Source organism: Danio rerio, chromosome 20 (genome assembly GCF_052040795.2).
Source record: "Danio rerio strain M-AB ecotype USA chromosome 20, GRCz13ab, whole genome shotgun sequence".
In the NCBI taxonomy this organism is placed as follows: Eukaryota; Metazoa; Chordata; class Actinopteri; order Cypriniformes; family Danionidae; genus Danio; species Danio rerio.
In genome coordinates, this window is record NC_141040.1 from 4,222,458 (window position 1) to 4,242,249 (window position 19,792).

Here is a 19,792-nt window from a genome sequence, read left to right on the forward strand (position 1 = left end):
CTGATTTCTGTAACATGTCTAGCGTGACTAGCATATGCTCTTTAGTCACGTCTCCTAAAGCAAATCGATTCAGGGTCACGTAAACACAGTCCCGCGGCGAGGCTCACGGCTCTGGTATCTACACCTGTCTGACCTGTTATACAGAGAATTATGGGAGTTCTGTGACCTGCGTATCTTATCTCTCACACACACACACACACACACACACACACACACACACACACACACACACACACACATAAACACAAACATGAACATGAACGGCTATCTCTAGGAGGATTTCCCATAGATGTTTATATTGTACAGACTAAAAAATGTCCCCACAAGGTCAAAATGCACTGGTATTGCTATATTGAGGGACATTTGGTCCCCAGAATGTGATCACACACACATACAGTCAGGTCCAAGTATCAAAAGGAAGGAAGTGGAATGTTATGCAATGGCCAAGTCAGTCCCATGAGCTGAATCCGCTTGAGACAAAACTAAAGGGAAAATGCTCCTAGAACAAGCAGGAACTGAAGAGGCCTAGTAGAGGCCTGGCAGAGCACCTCCAGGGATGAAGCGCAGCATCCGGGGATGTCTATGTGTCCTTGACTTCCGTATAAGACTGCAAAAGATTTGCAACCAAGTATTAAAACGTGAAAGTTTGATTTCTGATTATTATTCTATCCAATTAGTTGACGCGGTGGCGCAGTAGGTAGTGCTGTCAGTTGGCGTTTTCATGTGGAGTTTGCATGTTATCCCCGCGTACATGTGGGCTTTCTTCCGGGTGTTTCCCCCACAGTCCAAAGACATGCAGTACAGGTGAATTGGGTCGACTAAAATTGTCTGTAGTGTGTGAGTGTGTATGAGTGTGTATGGATGTTTCCCAGAGATGGGTTGCAGCTGGAAGGGCATCCGCTGTGTAAAACATATGCTGGATAAGTTGGCAGTTCATTCCGCTGTGGCGACCCCTGATTAATAAAGGAACTAAGTCGAAAAGAAAATAAATGAATGAATTGCCAATTACTTTTGGATCCTTAACAAGTGAGAGGCACATATGCAAACTGTCATAATTCCTACAGCGTTCACCTGATTTGGATGTAAATACCCTCAAATTAAAGCTGACAGTCTGCAGTTAAAGCACATCTTGATCGTTTCACTTCAAATCCATTGTGTTGGTGTACAGAGCCACAAATGGTAGAATTGTGTCCATGTCCCAATATTTATGGACCTGACTCTGGTTTCCACGGGGTCTTAAAAAGTTTAAATTTTAAAAATTTTAATTTTTAAGCCTTAAAAATCTTAAATTTGCTGTTCTAGGTCTTAAATATTTTTGCACAGGTCTTATTTTTACGATGTCCATGTGACGCTACATCTAATGTTCATTTAATTTCTGTTGTTGCTTGGTTTTTTATAGTGTTGTAGTTCTTTACTTCACTAGTCCTAATGTAATTTGCAAATGAACCCAACATGCATTAGCCAATTAGCTTTCTTGTTATTGAACTCGGTGCACACAGTGAATGTGACGTAGCTCTTGGAAATCTGAAAAGGCTAATAAGGCAGTCATCATCATGAGCCGGAAAGTCACTGTGATCCCTTAAAAAATGCATTCCCTTCGGATTCGACCATTGACATTGTACTCTAATAAGGCCAACACTGCCATTGTCATGGACTAAGGGTTGTATACATTTGCAAATGCTTTTATTATTCATTCATTCATTTTCTTGTCGGCTTAGTCCCTTTATTAATCTGGGGTCGCCACAGCGGAATGAACCGCCAACTTATCCAGCAAGTTTTTAGGCAGCGGATGCCCTTCCAGCCGCAACCCATCTCTGGGAAACATCCACACACACATTCACACACACACTCATACACTACGGACAATTTAGCCTACCCAATTGACCTGTACCGCATGTCTTTGGACTGTGGGGGAAACCGGAGCACCCGGAGGAAACCCACGCAAAGGCAGGGAGAACATGCAAACTCCACACAGAAACGTCAACTGAGCCGAGGTTCGAACCAGCGACCTTTTTGCTGTGAGGCGACAGCACTACCTACTGCGCCACTGCCTCGCCAAATGCTTTTAATATGTTCTAAATCACATAATTGGTCAAACAATTATTATGTCAATTAACCCATTTTATCAATTATAAATTAATAGCAATGTTTTTCACATGTGTTGGTGCAATACTTTGTAGTGTGCAATAAATTGCCTCCAGGAGTCGCCAATGGAAATAAAACAAACACACACAAGAAATTCAAGTACGCCAGACATGAAGGTGGCGCAGACCAACGCACACTCACGTTAATTTTATCATTAGTAAATCCAAGCGTGAGTGTGACACCTGGTGTACGCAAAGTTTTTGATGCGTATACAGCGTTGATAAATGAGGCCCCTGATGATCACAAGTTATCTATGGATTGCTGGTGGATCTCCATCTTATCCTTCTGGACTTGACTGCAGAATTTGATCTTTTTGATCATAACATTCTTCTACACATCTACGGTATACTGTTCAGGACCTGGTATACCTCAACAAAATGAAACGACAAACTTAAAATGATGTATTTTCGAACAAATCTGGTCAAAGCAAAGTTTGAGCGAGTTTGATTACTATACAAAGGTGTATGTGACAAATAAAGGCCTGATTTGATTAGATTTTTATTTAAATATATATGCGCATGATGTGCCTCTTTTACCCTACATTTCCTCCGACAAAAATTAATATTTTTTGTATTTTTTGATCTTCTTTCATATTCTGTTAGTAATCTCTTGATTATCTGTTTCTTTCTAGGATGCAGATGCTGTGTGCAATTTGATTCTTTCCCTGGTGTATTACTTCTGTAACCTCATGCCACTATCCAGAGGCTCCAGGTAAGAAAACGCGTGGTCTGGTCAACCCTGTTACATCAGTTGTAAAAACACATCTATAAAACCACTAGGGATGTAACAATATTGTAAATACCGTCATACCGCAATAGTAATTTTTTTCAATATTACCGTAGGCGCATGACTCAATAAAACTATATTTCTGAGAAATGTTTGCTTAGGCGAATGACGTGAACGGGAGGTAGCGGGAACTACAATTCCCATCAGCTCAGGCGTGGCCATCATCCTTTGCAGTCTGTTGGCACTACATATCCAGAAATGCTGAAATGGAGTGTGCTGCTAGTAGCGGGGAAGAAAAAGAGCTGGAAATGATCGAACCTAAAGCGGGTTTTAAATCGGATGTGTGGAAGCGTTTCGGTTTCTTTCTAAAAAGATACGAAAAAGGAGAAAAGGTGACAGACAAAGAAAAAAACGGTATGCAGGCACTGCCAGACTGTGGTGAAATATAAGTCGGGGAATACAACTAAAAACAGGCATGGGGACTGCAGAACACAGCACACTTGTTAGATTGATGCAGACATTGACTTGTACCGCAAAGAGACCTCTATCTCACTCATGGCTTGTCCTCTCAATTGGTGGAAAGACAATGCACAACGTTACCCACTGCTGTCAACCTTGGCTAAATCATATCTCTCTGTCCCAGAAACCTCAGTCCCAAATGAGAGGGTTTTTTTTTTCTGTTGCAGGGGACATGCCCAGAGATCCCAGCTTTTACCAGATTATAGTTACATGATCATTTTCCTTAAATAACCCATCTCTATCTTTGAATGTTGAATTGTTGAATGTGATGAGTTTTCAACAATACTAAATTGAAACTTTATTTTTTTTATATGGTTTAATAGTTTTTTGTTATTAAAATTGAAAAATTGAAGTTCCTGTTTTGAAACTTACAGATAGACAGCTAATTTGTATGTCATTGATATGTTCAGTGCTAAGGTAAATAAACACTTTTGGCACTTTTTTCAAGTCTTTTCATTAGTTTTGTTTTTCCTGTAAATTATTCAATAAATACCGTACCGTGCCATTCATACCGAGGTATTATCTCATCATGAAAGTCTGATACCGTTACATCCCTAAAAACCACTAATATAAAAAGCATGCGACTTACTCCAAGAGATGTCACTCCCTCTGGTGAGAAACTCTGGAACACATTGAGGCATGTCATTATTCCTCTCGCATTGATGTGTACAGCGTTTTTAGGAGACAGCAACAGTTAAACAGCAAGAGTTTTGCATCGATAATAGATTGAGCTTACTGTAAATTACACATTTGTTGTACATTATTCCAGTTTAAGAAAAACAAATGCAAAAACCTTTAAATATATATGCAATTCAAACCAGCCAGCTCTAGTTTGAGCATTAGATTTCTACAGTGACAGCACATTATTTTCAGAGCTACTTCATATTTCACAGGAGTTTGTGCTGTTTGTGTGATTAAAATTTCTGTTACTCCTTCAGTGTTGTGGCGTATTCAGTGGTCATGGGAGCTCTGATGGCCAGTGGCAAAGAGGTGCTCGGCCGAATTCCATCTGGAAAGGTAAAGACATAAATAATGTAATAAAGCTCAATATTTTACCAGCAGTTACTTAAAGTGTTTGTTGTAATGCATAACATCTTCTTGTTGGTTATCCAGCTGTTTGACTTTGAGGCCATGACAACAGCCAGTCCAGATCGCTTCAGTAAAACCGTCAAAAGCTGGATGAACTTAAAAAGGTACTTAAAAACGTAACCAATGGAACAACTTAATAATGCAACAAGCCTTTTTGGTGCCAGATCAATCTTAAAAATAATACATTTATCAAATAATTACACAATTCACATTTACTAAATTAAAATTGTAAATTCAAAACACATTTTATAAATTCAATACACAATTTGTGACTTCACAAGTAAAAATCATAAATACTTTTGCCAAAGCAATTTTGATTTGTGTATAATATGAATTGTGTTTTAAACTTACGAATGGGATTTGTAAATTTTTTTTAATCACAATTCGCAATTGTAAAAAATATAATTGCGAATTGTATTTTTGAATTCATGAATTGGATTTGTGTGTTTTTTTAATTTACGAATTGGATTTGCACATTTTTGAATCAGGTTTTGAATTTACGTGTTGGATTTGTGTATTTTTGAATTAAGTTATTGGATTTGTGTGTTTTTTTTAAATTGTTTTAAATTTACGAATTTTATTTTTTTATTTTTGAATTTATGAATTGGATTTGTGTATTTGAATTTACGAATTGGATTTTTTATTTTTAAATTTACAGATTGGATTTGTCTTTTTTTGAATTTACAGATTGGATTGGTCTTTTTTTGAAGTTACGAATGCATTTGTGCATTTTTGAATTTACAAATTGGATTTGTGTTTTTTTAATCGTGTTTTGAATTTATAAATTGGATTTTTGTTTTTTGAATTTACGGATTGGATTTGTGTGTTTTTGAATCTTGTGTTGAATTAACGAATTGGATTTTTTAATTTACGAATTGGATATGTGTATTTTTAATTTACGAATTGGATTTGTGTATTTTTTAATTTATTAATTTGGGTTTGTGTATTTTTTAATTTACGAATTGGATTTGTATTTTTTTATTTATGAATTGGATTTGTGTGTTTTTGAAAATACGAATTGGATTTGTGTTTTTTTTTTAATCGTATTTTGAATTCACAAATTGGATTTGTGTGTTTTTGAATTGTGTTTTGAACTTACGAATTGGATTTTGTACATGTAAATTGCGTTGCGCATATGAATTATATTTTTGAAATTTATTATTTTTGAGGCTGATCTGGCTCCATAACCTTCCAATGCATCAGAGTTGTGATTTCGAAGACCTGTTTAAAAAAATGCAAGAAACTGTTAATATTTCCTTTTTTAAAAAGTTTTTTTTTTTCTTTCCAGCTTGCCAAGTTGGTACCAGAACCTTCCATCGGTTTCAGAGACGTTCCAGTTAACAAGGACCATGATTGAAGTCCTAAACACAGACTCATCTTCGCACTGTCCTAAAAAATCTTAAACTTGAAAAACTATTTAGTTATTAAAAAATACAACAAAAAAAAGTAAATAAAATAATAAGGGCCATCTCTACTCAGGGCATCTTTGCTCACAGTTCTCACTTTTATGTGGCTTTTACATATCGAATATCAGTACATTTTATCTTTGTTTTTAGCTTTCATTCCAATGAACATGGAAAGAGAGCTGTTTTGTTAATTTTAAATTAAATGTACATTTGTATTGGAGTCGATGATTTCATTGAAAAACAAGCAGTTGCGAGCATAATCTGAGTTTTAAAAGCAGCAGGAAATGTAGCAGAATATGATTGGAAAGCTTTTATTATTTGTTATAATATTATTTATCAGTTGCTTACACTGACTTATTTTTATTTTTTGGAGGTGGTTTTAGAAACATATCGGTGACTTGTGGCAGAGGTGTCCTTTGAAGAGAATATCAAGCAATATTTTTCAGCTACGAGTTTCTTTCTGAATACTTGAACACAGTGGGGAACGATGTTTTGCGAATGTTTTTGTTGTTTGAAAGACAGAAGTTGGTATTTTTACCAGGTTCACTGTCCACACTGGCTTCTTCATCAATCTTATTGTTGTCTTTATTTAATGGCTCAACTGAAATACATGCGGATATCAGATTGTGGAGATGTTCATGTGATCTTAAACACTGGGAACAGCAGCTCAATCGACAGTTGACTAAAAATCTTAAATTACCTTAATCTAATAAATCCTTATTTTAGCATCTTCTTAATGGACCATTTTAAGTAGGCTTTCTGTTTTCTTAATCCTGTCATGGTTGGTGCTGTATGGCTTTATTTTCCTGTGAAAATTTAAGAACAGTGGCTTGTTTTGTTTTTGTTTTGTTTTTTCATGAGGAAATGGAGGTGGGTTGTTTAACGCACAAAAGAAAAACTTGAAGATAGAAAATCTCTGACTTTGATGAAAAAGCCACAGTCAATAAAATCAGTTCAATGAAACCAGTGTGTTGTCTTTTGTGCTTGTTTTTGGTGACCAAATCAAGTTGTCCTGCATGAAGGCGACTGTAAATACGCGCTACTTAAGTCATCCACTAGGTGTACCGATAGCTGTTTTTAGCAGGGGCGCCCCCAAGGGGTGGCCAGGGGTGGCCACGGCCACCCCTCGGTAAACTCTGGCCACCCCTGTGGCCACCCCAATATAATTTTGCTGTTGACATTATTGATTTAAATGTACTTATAAATTCCCAATGTTTAAATAAATGAAATGCAGCTACTAAATTATTGTTGGTGTTACTGACGTAGCTGATTCACTGTCTCTCCCCTTTAGTGCTGGTTCAATGCTGAATGCTGGTGAAAGCAAACTGACGCATGCGCGCAGAAAACCGTTCCCGCGCCTCGCGCACTCCTGTGTGAATCCTATGGCAAGCCGAAGGTATCGGAAATACACTATTAATCAATCGCGTTTACAATTAAAACGCCGCATTAAACGGCGCTAATACCATTTCAAACGCCCGCTAAAAACGCCGTTCTGGTTGCAAACGCCGCAAATAACGCGCGTAAACCTGTAAAAAACGCCGTTTTTAACGCCGTTTTAGTGTTAGTAAAAAGCGCGGCTTATGACGCGTTCCGCTTGCCACAAAACGCCGTTTAAAACGCCGTTTTAACCCCACTGAAACGCGCGTTATAAACGGCGCTTTCCTGAAGTATAATGAGCCACTCCCGCTGATTTCCACAGCCAGTAAGCTTGAGCTGCTCTCACCCAATCAACGATGAACAGAACCAGACAAGACTAATTCACCACTGATCGTGGCACTCTGAACTGATAGCAAATGCTTATTTACAAAGTACCTTTTAACATAGATAGATTCCACGTCTTTATGCTTGTTAATGTTCATTTTAGATAGATGGCATCAGCAGAAATGTATTTTTGGAAGTGCCTTGGCAAAAGTGACCGGGCATGTTGTTGTAACCCTTATTTCTGGCTGTTTACAGACCATTCTCTCCAACGTGGGCATCGCAAATAAACGCTGGATACCAGGGTGATAATTCGTTTCTTTTATTTAATCTGGAGCATCGACATAACATTCACAAACAACATTACAACAGCATTGCATCTGCCGAATTCCTCCACTTCCTTTTTCCCTCTCTCTCCTGCTTTCCAGTGCGCCTCCCTTAAAGGAGCCGGAGCACAACAATAACTTTCTCAACTAACACATATTAAACATTGTAAAAAACATATTGAACGTAAATAGTTTAAGTAGATTCAATAACATTTTTTACAGTTAAGTATTAATTAGCAAAATATAAATTAAAATAATGAATAAAATATAAAGTTACATTGACGTTACATTGACATAGCAGGTCTATGCAAACGCAAACTGACTCAATACTATTAGGGCTGGATGGGCAACATCAGTTGGAGGGCTAATGCAGATTTTAGCTCCAGCCCATCAAGCTCCTGCCAGCTTTAGTGGTCTTGAATACGTTGGTTAGCTTGTTTGGGTGCGTTTGATGTGCGTTATAGCAAAACTCCACAATGCCATCCCTGACAGGCCCTGCGCCAGGGGCATTTTAATAGGACAGACCTTATGACTGATTTTGGACCCTCTTGTTCCTTTCATTTAGGCTATTTATGTACTTATTTGTTATTACTTTGCATTGCTGCCCAAGTTACTGACTTAAGGCAGTATAATGTACTTTTATAGTAATAATAATACGCACAGTTTCATTATTACATCAATGAATTAGGTAGTGCAACGATGCTGTTTATATAAATGAGATGGATCTTTCAGCGCCAAACAAGTGCTTTACATTATTTTATTCTCCTTATTTATTTTCGTTTTATTTCAAATAATAAGTGTTAAAAGTTTTAAGTAAAGACATCAAACTATGCCCACACATGCAAGCTAACCCGGTTAGACTATATTCTATACCGGTATAGTGAAATCAGCATAACACAAAAAAATACGTTTAAAAATCAAGATTTTAAATTAAATGCCATTATTTAAATTGTTTTTAAATTGTTTAAATGTTTATGTAAATGCTGCGTTCAGGCTGCATTACTTTAAAGTGTGCATTACCGAGCCTTATTCCAGCACTGCAGCAGAGAGCGTTGTCATGGAAATGGAGCAACGACACGACACGACACGACCCCTGACCGTCAACAGCACTTCTCTCATGCGGCAGTTTTCACTAATTTCAGGTAAGTTTAGTCGCTAAAATCATGCAAATGTTACATACAACTGTTTCCGACACCTTTCTTACTGACAATTGACATGTTTCAGTTGAATATGTATTTTATAGAGACGGTTGTGTCTTTGGAAAAAGTCCGTTAGCATCTTAGCAGAGGAAACGTTAGCATTAGGCTACTAGCTCTTGTTTATTCAAGTTTTGGCTTTTAATTACATCTTTATGTGTACATGAGAGGTTTGTCAATGTTTTATTGGAGGTAGTCTACTTTATTTATCCTAAAATATGCACTTTACTGTCAAGGAGAGCAAATTAAAACGTTAAAGTTAGTACACATGTGTTAACTTACTTTGATATTTCACAGTAATGTAAACTAATATTGATTTCAAAAAGTGCTCTGTTGTTTCAGGAGTGACAAAATTGCCCCTACAACAAAATAGAAGAGCCAAGATGAAGGGAGCTGATCACAGAGATGGAGGAAACACAGGCAAGACTATAATTAACTGTTAAATAGATTCATTTGCATTTTTCATAATAAATCCCTATATTATCATGCATCTGATACATGTCTTGATTGCAGTTATTTTAAGGTTTTGACATGCAAACGTAAATGAGTGGTTTTAAACAAATTTTTACTTTGCTTTTCTCAAAGCTGAATTTACAGCACCAGTGCTCCAGTCCAAAATGTAATATTGTATTTATAATTTGCTGCTGATCAAGCAATATTTCTTATTTTTATTATGTTTTGTTATTTCAGAATTCATTAATGAATAGAAAGTTTAAATTGAACAGTATTTGAATCAAAAATCTTAACTCTTTTCTGATCAGTTTTATGCATCCTTGTTTAATAAGTATGCATTTCTTAAAAAATCTCACTGACTGCAGTAGTATACATGACCGTTTAAGGTCTAGGGTCTATTCAACAATAAACAATACATCCTGGAAAAAAAAGAAAATAGCTTACACAAGTATTTGCCATCACATCTGTTTTTAACATTCATAATAATCAGAAATGTTTCTTAAACAGCAAATCAGCACCATTTGATAATCAACATATTAGTTCAGTCTTAAATGCTAAATCAACATCTTAGAATGATTTCTGAAGGATAAAGTGACATAAGATTTAAATAATGTTGCTGAAAATTCAGCTTTAAATTACAGCCATGAATTACATTTTAGGATTCACATTTAAAATATATATTTTTAGGTCCCTTACACTTAAACTCATTCTTAAGCCCAAAAATTTATATAATTTTTTTGGTACATGCATGATGCACAACTCATATTCATTTATGTCATGTCTTTTTTCTCTTTTTCTTTTGTTTTCAACAGCATCTTAAAAGGGGCCCAATGGTTCTAGAGCCAATCAGCTGCTGAACATATTTATATGTAAGTAAAGTTTTGACTGACTGCCAGACAGTAATGAGCAAATGACAGTGTGTGTCAGAGTGGCAGTTCTTTAAAACAAAGATCTGGAAACTGATGTAGATTTCAATTCAAAATGTATTTATTTTGAAATATTCATAATGCTTTGAGATATGTTCCCTTTATGCACTAGATGTCCATGTTAAAAATTCCATGCATTAACTCTCCTCAACCAGATCACTTCTGAATTTAACTGTGGTTAAATTGCACTGCAAACACAAAAGCTCTAAAATACCAATACAATACAAATAGTGCAGAGCACAACAGAATAAGTTACGAACCTGGCTGCAATCCTGTGCCACTGTTTCAATTTTGACATGTTGATTTGTCAATTTTTTTACTGACTCTTTACAGTTGTTCTGCAAATATCCTTCAATAAGTAAATATCCATCAGAAGTAGTAAATGATATTACAATAGACTGACACTTTGACGTTTTTCATTTCTTATTTTAAATGTTTGCAAACAGATCATTGCCATTCATATCTGTAAGATGATTTAGACATTCTTAGCTGCAAATAAATGTATACTATAAGCATTTATGTAGCACTATAAAGTAATGTGGACCCAAATTGCTTTACAATCTTATCAGAGGTTTCACTTTACATGTTATTTTAAAAACTCATGTAAGCTTAATTTGCACATAAACAGCATGCACCATTAAATATTTGCTAAGGACTGTGGTGTTTTGTGCAGATCTGTTAGTAATATATATTAATGTTAATATTAATAACCTGCAGGAAATTATCCTATTAGAATGATTTTTGAAGAGTCCTCTGACACTGGAGTAATAATGCTGACAAATCAGCTTTGACCTCACATTAATAAATTGCATGGTCACACTTTATTTTGCGGGTCCGTTTGTTGAGTTTAAGTTATACTGCATTTACATGCCAACTAATTCTTATTAGATTATAAGTTGTCTGTTAGGTTAGGGTTGTGGTTAGGTTGGGTTAGTGTAAGTTGACATGTAGTTGCAAAGTTTCTTCTTGTCAGTTTAATGTCTGTTGAAGGAGCAGTATCAGCAGATATTAAGCAGACAGTCTACTAATACTCAGATGGACCATCAAAATAAAATGTTACCAAATACATTTTAAAATGTATTGACATTGAAAATTATTATTTTAAACTGTAAACATATTTTAGTGTTACTTAACTGTAAATTAATTTAATCAATCAAATCAATTCAGTCTTGATGTCCAATAAAAGACAATAAAAATACAAACATTATTGTTTATAGTGACCTAGTTACTGATGATGGACAAAAATGATGACTGATGATTCTGTTATTTCAGGATAAGAAAGAAGCCTGCACAAGAGAGACAGCGGAAGGGAGCCTCCAAGACATTTTTATTAGGATCTGCTAATCATGAGGGGGCAGACAAAAGAAACTGCATTTTCCTTCAGCTTAATATCAGGGGTCGCCACAGCGGAAGAATCTGGATATTACTTTGGCATATGTTTTACACAGTAAATGGCCTCTCAGCTGCAACCCAGCACTGTGAAACACCCATACACTCTCGCATTCACAGACACTTCTACACAATGTTCAAATTCACCTACACAGTATAGCGCATGTGTTTGGACTGTGGTGGAGACCCACACCAAAACATGGAGAACATGCAAACTCCACACAGTAATGCCAACTGACCCAACTGGGACTTGAACCACCAACCTTTTTGCTGTGAGGTGACAGTCTGAGCCACTGTGCTGCCCCAGTGTAGTTCTTAATAACTTCCAGATATTTTACAGTTTGATTTTTTAATAATAATGTTTACATTTATTGTAATATGTTAATATTTATTCACAATGTAATTATTTTTTATGTTATTTATATTAATGTTAAATGTAATATTAATGTTATAATATATTATAATAAATAATTATAATAATGTTAAATTATAAATAATAAAAAAATTTATAATGTTATAATGTTTTTTATAGTTTATTTTTATATATAATGATAAGTCTCAAAGTTTGTCTTTTTATTATAGACAAACTTATTGTTGTATGGGTAACACTTTTCAATAAGGTTGTATGTATTAGTTAATGTTAATGTATTTACTAACGTAACCAATGCATTTATTACAGTATTTATTCATCTTTGCTAATGTTGGTAAATGGTAAAAAAGTTGTTCATTGTTTTTTCATTTTAATTCACAATTTATAAGCTAAAGTTAACAAGCATGACTTTGGATTTTATTAATGCATTAGTAAATGCTGTACATTAATTATGCTGTACAAGTATTGGTGATACTTAGTTCATATTTAACCCTTTAACATTAACTAATGAAACTACTGTAAAGCGTAATTTTATGTAGTTTATATGCATTTTATATTTATTTTGTTATATTTGTTAACGTATGTGTTTTTGAAACAATTCACCATAATCTAAGTGTTTAACGTATGCTCGTTATGTAGTATTATGAATAAATTTTATAATGATTAGGTATTTTGTACTTGATTTAATTATTGGACAAATTAATATTAAATGCAATTGTACAGGCTAAAACAATATTTAAAAATGACCTGTGGACCGACCGTGGGCCGCCAGCTAACACTTATTTAAAACCAGCGATCCGATGGCGGACCACCGTCGGAAAAGCGGCGGCAGCCGCTGGTGGGCCGCTGGAATAACGATGAGGAAATTGCCGGTGGACCGCGGGCGGCGCCAGCCGGTGGACCGCCGACTTTGCCGCCGGCGGGCCGCCAGTGGCCCGCTGGTCTTATGTTAGCTGGGAAGTCATCACGCTTCACGTAGCCTTACCCAACCAATATAAATGTCATTTAAAAAAATAAAAAAATGGTAGCTATTTGTGTTACTTAGTTACATTTAAGGCATTAGCCAGAAAAATACCTAAAAAAAGATACATACATTTAGTTATTACCGTGAGAATTGGTTAAATTTTGTCATAGATAACACGCAGGTAACTCACCTGAGTATATAACTTTTTTTTCATAGTTTTAAAGGTTAAAGTAAAGATTTATGTTAGGCTATAATAAGTGTGGTTTCTTTTCTTGATATTGTCCGGTTGGCATTTGTAAAAACGCCATCATAAACCATTATGTTTTATTTTTTGATTTTATTTATTTGCTAAGCCTATTATAATAGCTTGTTTTCAGGTTACATTGTCTTTATTTAGGGCCATAAGCTATCAAAACAATATCGATATGATAACTGTATTTTAGCTGTTAAAATAGGCCTAAAATATATTTTCGTATGTTTCATTTAAACGCAAAAGGCATTTTTAAGTGCCCTAACTTGACTGTTGCTTCATAATGGGATGTTTCTTTCACAACTGTTAATGCGCTTTAGCTATGTCAAAATGAAAGCAAACATTTAAAAGGGTTCTGCGTTATGTCAATTTAAGTTTAATTTTAATAATGTTAATAATAATGAATATAATACATTTAAATATTAATTATAGTGTAGCTTACTGTGATAATGTGCAGTGTCCCACTAAACATTTAATTAGGCTACTCCAATATGAAAAAAAAACCTGATGTACAAATGACTGGCAGTTGCGTCTCTGCTAATATTAATTTAACAGCACGTTTTTTTTTGCATTTTTTTCCTTTTAGAGCTCAAGAGAGTTGTATTCAAAGAATTAGTTTACCAAATCATGTAATGAATTAGGCTGCTAGTCTTTATGTTAACTAGTACAGTTTTCTCCCGTGTGAGTTGAGTGCGCCTCTGCTGCTGCGTGTGTGCACCTGACCTGACGCGGGTACCAGATCTCTCCAAATTCTTTCTGAAGAGGCAAGGTCTTACTTTATAGTATAGTCTAGGTTATTTAGTAAAAAATGTGTCTGTGACATGGGTCTGTATATGTGCAGTGGGCCTGCAGTACGCACTGTACCCAACATGAGGGAGCAAATTAATGCTGGTTTTTATTTATTTATTTATTTATTTATTTATTTATTTATTTATTTATTTATTTATTTTTATTTATTTATTCATTTATTTATTTATTACATAATTTAAACTGATAACTGATTAAACGGTGTGTGATATATTCAAAGCAAGAAAGAATGACAACAAATAAAGGTGTGCGTTTGTGTGTTTTAAAGCGTTTTTCCGCAAAAATTACCATTCAGATTACTATTGCTTAATACAAGGTTCAAAATGAGTAAATGCTCTTTAAAACAGAAAAACTTAATTTAGACATTTGAGTCTAAATCTAATGAGACAAATATGATCCCCTGCACGGAGTGGAGACAGTCTCATTATTAGCACATGAGCCATGGAAATTGTCTCGTTTCATCAGACAGATTAGATCCAGCTGCTGCGCAGTAATCTCGCATGGAATTTTATTTTACAGACTGGCTTAAATAAGCAGACATCTCCATTCTCACAAGGAGTTTGAGTTATTTCACCTTTCAACTGAGTATGGTAATGTGGGCATGTTCAGTGCTGTTGCGAATACGAACTTGTAAACGCCTGTCCTGCGCATAAATTATTTGATTAAATTAATTAAATTGTAATTGACCGGTACAACATGGAAAACAGTTTAATACAGGCTTCTCTGATACTGAATATTTCACTTTAATGTTATAACATTAATATAATATTAATGTTATTTAGGCTAGAATACATTTTTTTATTAATTTTTATTTATTTTATTTATTTTGACAACCGAATTAGTGATTCGGCATTGTTGAAGCATATAGCGGATTTGAAGCATCTCAAATGTTATTCGTTCTTATATTTTCTCTAGAAAATAACTGAACATCAAAATTATTGAAACAAATAGAAAAACTATACGAAATTTTTTTTTTAATTTTTTTTTTTTCTAAGAAAAATATATATTTTTGTTTGAGCCTGTCCACTCAGCTGTGCGGGAGGATGATTTTCAGTCAGTGGAAAGTGAGGATTTAATTAGCCTAATGCTTCACCAAATGTATTGTCTCACAATCTTTTGACATATATTTGCAATTTTAAAGATTATGTTTTGAGCGTCTGATTTTTCCTTGGTGCTGATGTGTTTTATTACATTTAGATTTCAATGAAATATTAAAATTAAAAAGGAAACGAATTATGTCATAACGAAAAAATATTGTCTTTGACAGTAAGCATCTGTGTCTTGACATTATTGGGAAAGGAGCGGGCGGTGCTGGATTTAGCGTACAAAAATAGTGTTATTCCATGCGTTCAAAATAATTACAAACATCAATGTCATCTAAAGTCTTAAAATAATTAAATGTTGTAATAATATATTAAATAATGCCTAACATCTGCGTTTAGGCTGTTTAAACTGTTTCTGTCTTTTAAAACAGCAAGTTCTGCGAAAAAATCGTGCTCTCCCGTTTGCGAAGTGAAAGTGAGGTGCAGCGTATGAGTTAGCAGCTACTGAACCACCTGCTAACTCATACACATAGACTGTATTAACAAAAATATCACAATTTAAGGTAATAACATCATAAAATATGTTGATATATATTCCTAATTGTTATATGCAATAGAATTCTGGTCAGTAAAAAAGAGTGTCAGTATATATTGACACTCTCTTTATATCACATTTCTAACATAATAGTTTTAATAACTATTTTAATACTAGATATTTTTAATATATCAGTTTAAAGTGCACTTTAAAAACTTAACTATAGGTTAATTATAGGGTAAAGTTATGGTAGGATTAATTAAGTCATTTTATAGTGATTTGTTACAATAAAAAAAAACTCAAGGAGGCTATTATTGACCCTAAAATGTTTTTTAAACATGATTTCGTTGTATTGTCGTTTATTTAAAATATTTTAGCAGCCGGTTATTTTAAAGAGAAATAAAAAAATTACAGTCATTGTAGCAGACTAAGACAACAATCTGATTATGCAGTAAGAAGCCCCGCCTTTACTCTTGAGGGTGAGCTCACGCAGTTTGCACTAAACACCTGTGTCTTTTAAAAAAGGTTTGCTTGCTGTTTATGCTCTTCAGGATCGTTGCATTTTTGCTGTTTTTTTGTGTTCCATTTTGATGCTCTTTGATGTAGGACAAAAAGGCAAATTTCTAAAACAAGTGGTTATTGTAGCTCGTTAGATCGTGAAGACATAATAATAATAATAATAATAGTAATAATAATAATAATAATAATAATAATAATAACTTTAATTTAGATGAATGCACATTCAATTAAATTAATTAATTATTTTCACTATTTTATTTTATTTAAATGTAAACAAGAAGACAGATGTATGCGTTTCATATACATTGTTATATTTTACAATAAATGACCAGGCTAAATACTTATGATTCTTAACTTTTGTGTTTTGTGTGATTTTTAAAAAAAAAAGTATTGTTATAAATTAAATATTTAACGTGTTAATCTGTATTTAATTTTACCAAATGATTAAATAATCAAGCAGTTTTTACAATTTTTAAATAAAACATTTAGAATTGTTTTGTAATCTTTAATTAATGCATTGGATACAAAACTGCTATTTAAATTTAAACGTTTGACTGGAGCGTCGTTAATCTTAATTTTTAATTATTAAATAAAATTTAGCCACAGGTAATTTTGCAAATAAAATAATAAATAGGCGTCACGGTGGCGCAGCACAATTCGGACAGCTAGATGGTCGCTGGTCGACAGATCAGAATTGGGTCAGTTGGCATTTCTGTGTGGAGATGCATGTTTTTTTTTTTCGTGTTGGCGTGGGTTTCCGGATGCTCCGTTTTCCCCCACAAGACATCCCACACAGAAAGAACGTTCATTCATTCATTCATATTCTTGTCGGCTTAGTCTCTTTATTAACCCGTGGTCGCCACAGCGGAATGAACCGCCAACTTATCCAGCACGTTTTTACGCAGCGGATGCCCTTCCAGCCGCAACCCTGGGAAACATCCACAAACACTCATTCTCACACATTCATACACTACGGACAATTTAGCCTACTCAATTCACATGTACCGCATGTGGACTGTGGGGGACACCGGAGCACACAGAGGAAACCCACGCGAACGCAGGGAGAACATGCAAACTGCCTATGGTTCATGATGGTGTTTTTACATTTGCAAAGCGGACAACTGCACACTTATCATAACCTAACATAAATCTTTATTTTTACCTTTAAAATTATAAAAAAGGTATATAGTCTAGAGTTGCGTGTTATCCATGCCAAAATTTAACCAATTCTCTCGGTAATAACTGTGAATTTAGGTAGCTATCTTTTTAAGGTATTTTTCTGTCTACACTAATGCTTTAAAATTTAACTAATTAACACAAATAGCTACTTTTTTTTATTTTTTTTTTAAATGACATTATTGTAACATTTAACTTTTTCTCATTTATATTGGTTGGGTACGGGTACGTGAACAATTTTTTCAGTGTACGTGAAGCGTGATGATTTTGCTGATTTCACTATTTATTTATCGGTATAGAATAGTCTAACCGTGGTAAGCTTGCATGCATAGTTTGACGTCTTTACCTAAAACTGTACACATTTATTATTTGAAATAAAACGGAAATAAATAAGGAGAATAAAATAATGTAACGTTTACCAGAGATGGGTTGCGGCTAGAAGGGCATGCGCATCCGCTGCGTAAAAACTTGCTGGATAAGTTGGCGGTTCATTCCGCTGTGGCGACCTCGGATTAATAAAGGGACTAAGCCGACAAGAAAATGGATAAATGAAAATAATGTATAAAGCCCTTGGCACTGAAAGATCTGTCGCATTTATATAAACGGTATTGTTGTACTACCTTCATTGATAAAGCCAGTAATAATGAAACTGTGCGTATTATTACTACAATAAAAGTACCTATATATTATACTGCCTTAAGCTAGTAACTTGGGCAGCAATGCAAAGTAATAACAAATAAGTGAATAAATAGCCTAAATGAAAGGAACAGGATCGTCCAAAATCAGTCATAAGGTCTGCCCTATTAAAATGCCCCTGGCGCAGGGCCTGTCAGGGATGGCATTGTGGAGTTTTGCTATAACGCACATCAAACGCACCCAAACAAGCTAACCAACGTATTCAAGACCACTAAAGCTGGCAGGAGCTTGATGGGCTGGAGCTAAAATCTGCATTAGCCCTCCAACTGATGTTGCCCATCCAGCCCTAATAGTATTGAGTCAGTTTGCGTTTGCATAGACCTGCTATGTCAATGTAACGTCAATGTAACTTTATATTTTATTCATTATTTTAATTTATATTTTGCTAATTAATACTTAACTGTAAAAATGTTATTGAATCTACTTAAACTATTTACGTTCAATATGTTTTTTTACAATGTTTAATATGTGTTAGTTGAGAAAGTTATTGTTGTGCTCCGGCTCCTTTAAGGGAGGCGCACTGGAAAGCAGGAGAGAGAGGGAAAAAGGAAGTGGAGGAATTCGGCAGATGCAATGCTGTTGTAATGTTGTTTGTGAATGTTATGTCGATGCTCCAGATTAAATAAAAGAAACGAATTATCACCCTGGTATCCAGCGTTTATTTGCGATGCCCACGTTGGAGAGAATGGTCTGTAAACAGCCAGAAATAAGGGTTACAACAACATGCCCGGTCACTTTTGCCAAGGCACTTCCAAAAATACATTTCTGCTGATGCCATCTATCTAAAATGAACATTAACAAGCATAAAGACGTGGAATCTATCTATGTTAAAAGGTACTTTGTAAATAAGCATTTGCTATCAGTTCAGAGTGCCACGATCAGTGGTGAATTAGTCTTGTCTGGTTCTGTTCATCGTTGATTGGGTGAGAGCAGCTCAAGCTTACTGGCTGTGGAAATCAGCGGGAGTGGCTCATTATACTTCAGGAAAGCGCCGTTTATAACGCGCGTTTCAGTGGGGTTAAAACGGCGTTTTAAACGGCGTTTTGTGGCAAGCGGAACGCGTCATAAGCCGCGCTTTTTACTAACACTAAAACGGCGTTAAAAACGGCGTTTTTTACAGGTTTACGCGCGTTATTTGCGGCGTTTGCAACCAGAACGGCGTTTTTAGCGGCGTTTGAAATGGTATTAGCGCCGTTTAATGCGGCGTTTTAATTGTAAACGCGATTGATTAATAGTGTATTTCCGATACCTTCGGCTTGCCATAATCCCGGTTGGTTGTTTGCATGCACGCCGACAAAATACGCGCCGCTCATGCGCCGTGAAACGGAGTAATAGCCTATTGTGCAGAGGTGAAAGTCGACTAAAGTTTATATAATATGATGATGATGGTGATGATGATGTTACTTTCACTAAGCATGCCTTTAAAGCAGAAAGGAGGGATAATGAGTCAAAGAGGTAAGACTTCATAATATGAGTTCGCCCAGGGTGTCATTTAAACTAGAACCGCCACTACCCTTCCCGATCGTCGTTGACAGCACACACACACCTTCAATAGACAG

General features: G+C 35.1%; 1 protein-coding gene across 3 annotated transcripts in view; it reads left to right on the top strand.

Moving 5' to 3' along the window:
• ttc13 (tetratricopeptide repeat domain 13) overlaps positions 1-6,848 on the top strand; it is a 42,497-nt gene extending 35,649 nt beyond the window's left edge. For 2 of the 3 annotated variants that reach the window (XR_015517402.1, XM_087296281.1), the window contains exons 20-23: positions 2,777-2,856; positions 4,329-4,407; positions 4,504-4,583; positions 5,768-6,848. Coding sequence is in view for 2 of the 3 variants with exons in the window: in XM_087296281.1 (XP_087152407.1) it covers positions 2,777-2,856; positions 4,329-4,407; positions 4,504-4,583; positions 5,768-5,882 (354 nt within the window). In the remaining variant the exon portion in view is untranslated. 3 annotated transcript variants of the gene reach the window in all.
• Positions 6,849-19,792: the final 12,944 nt, after the last annotated feature.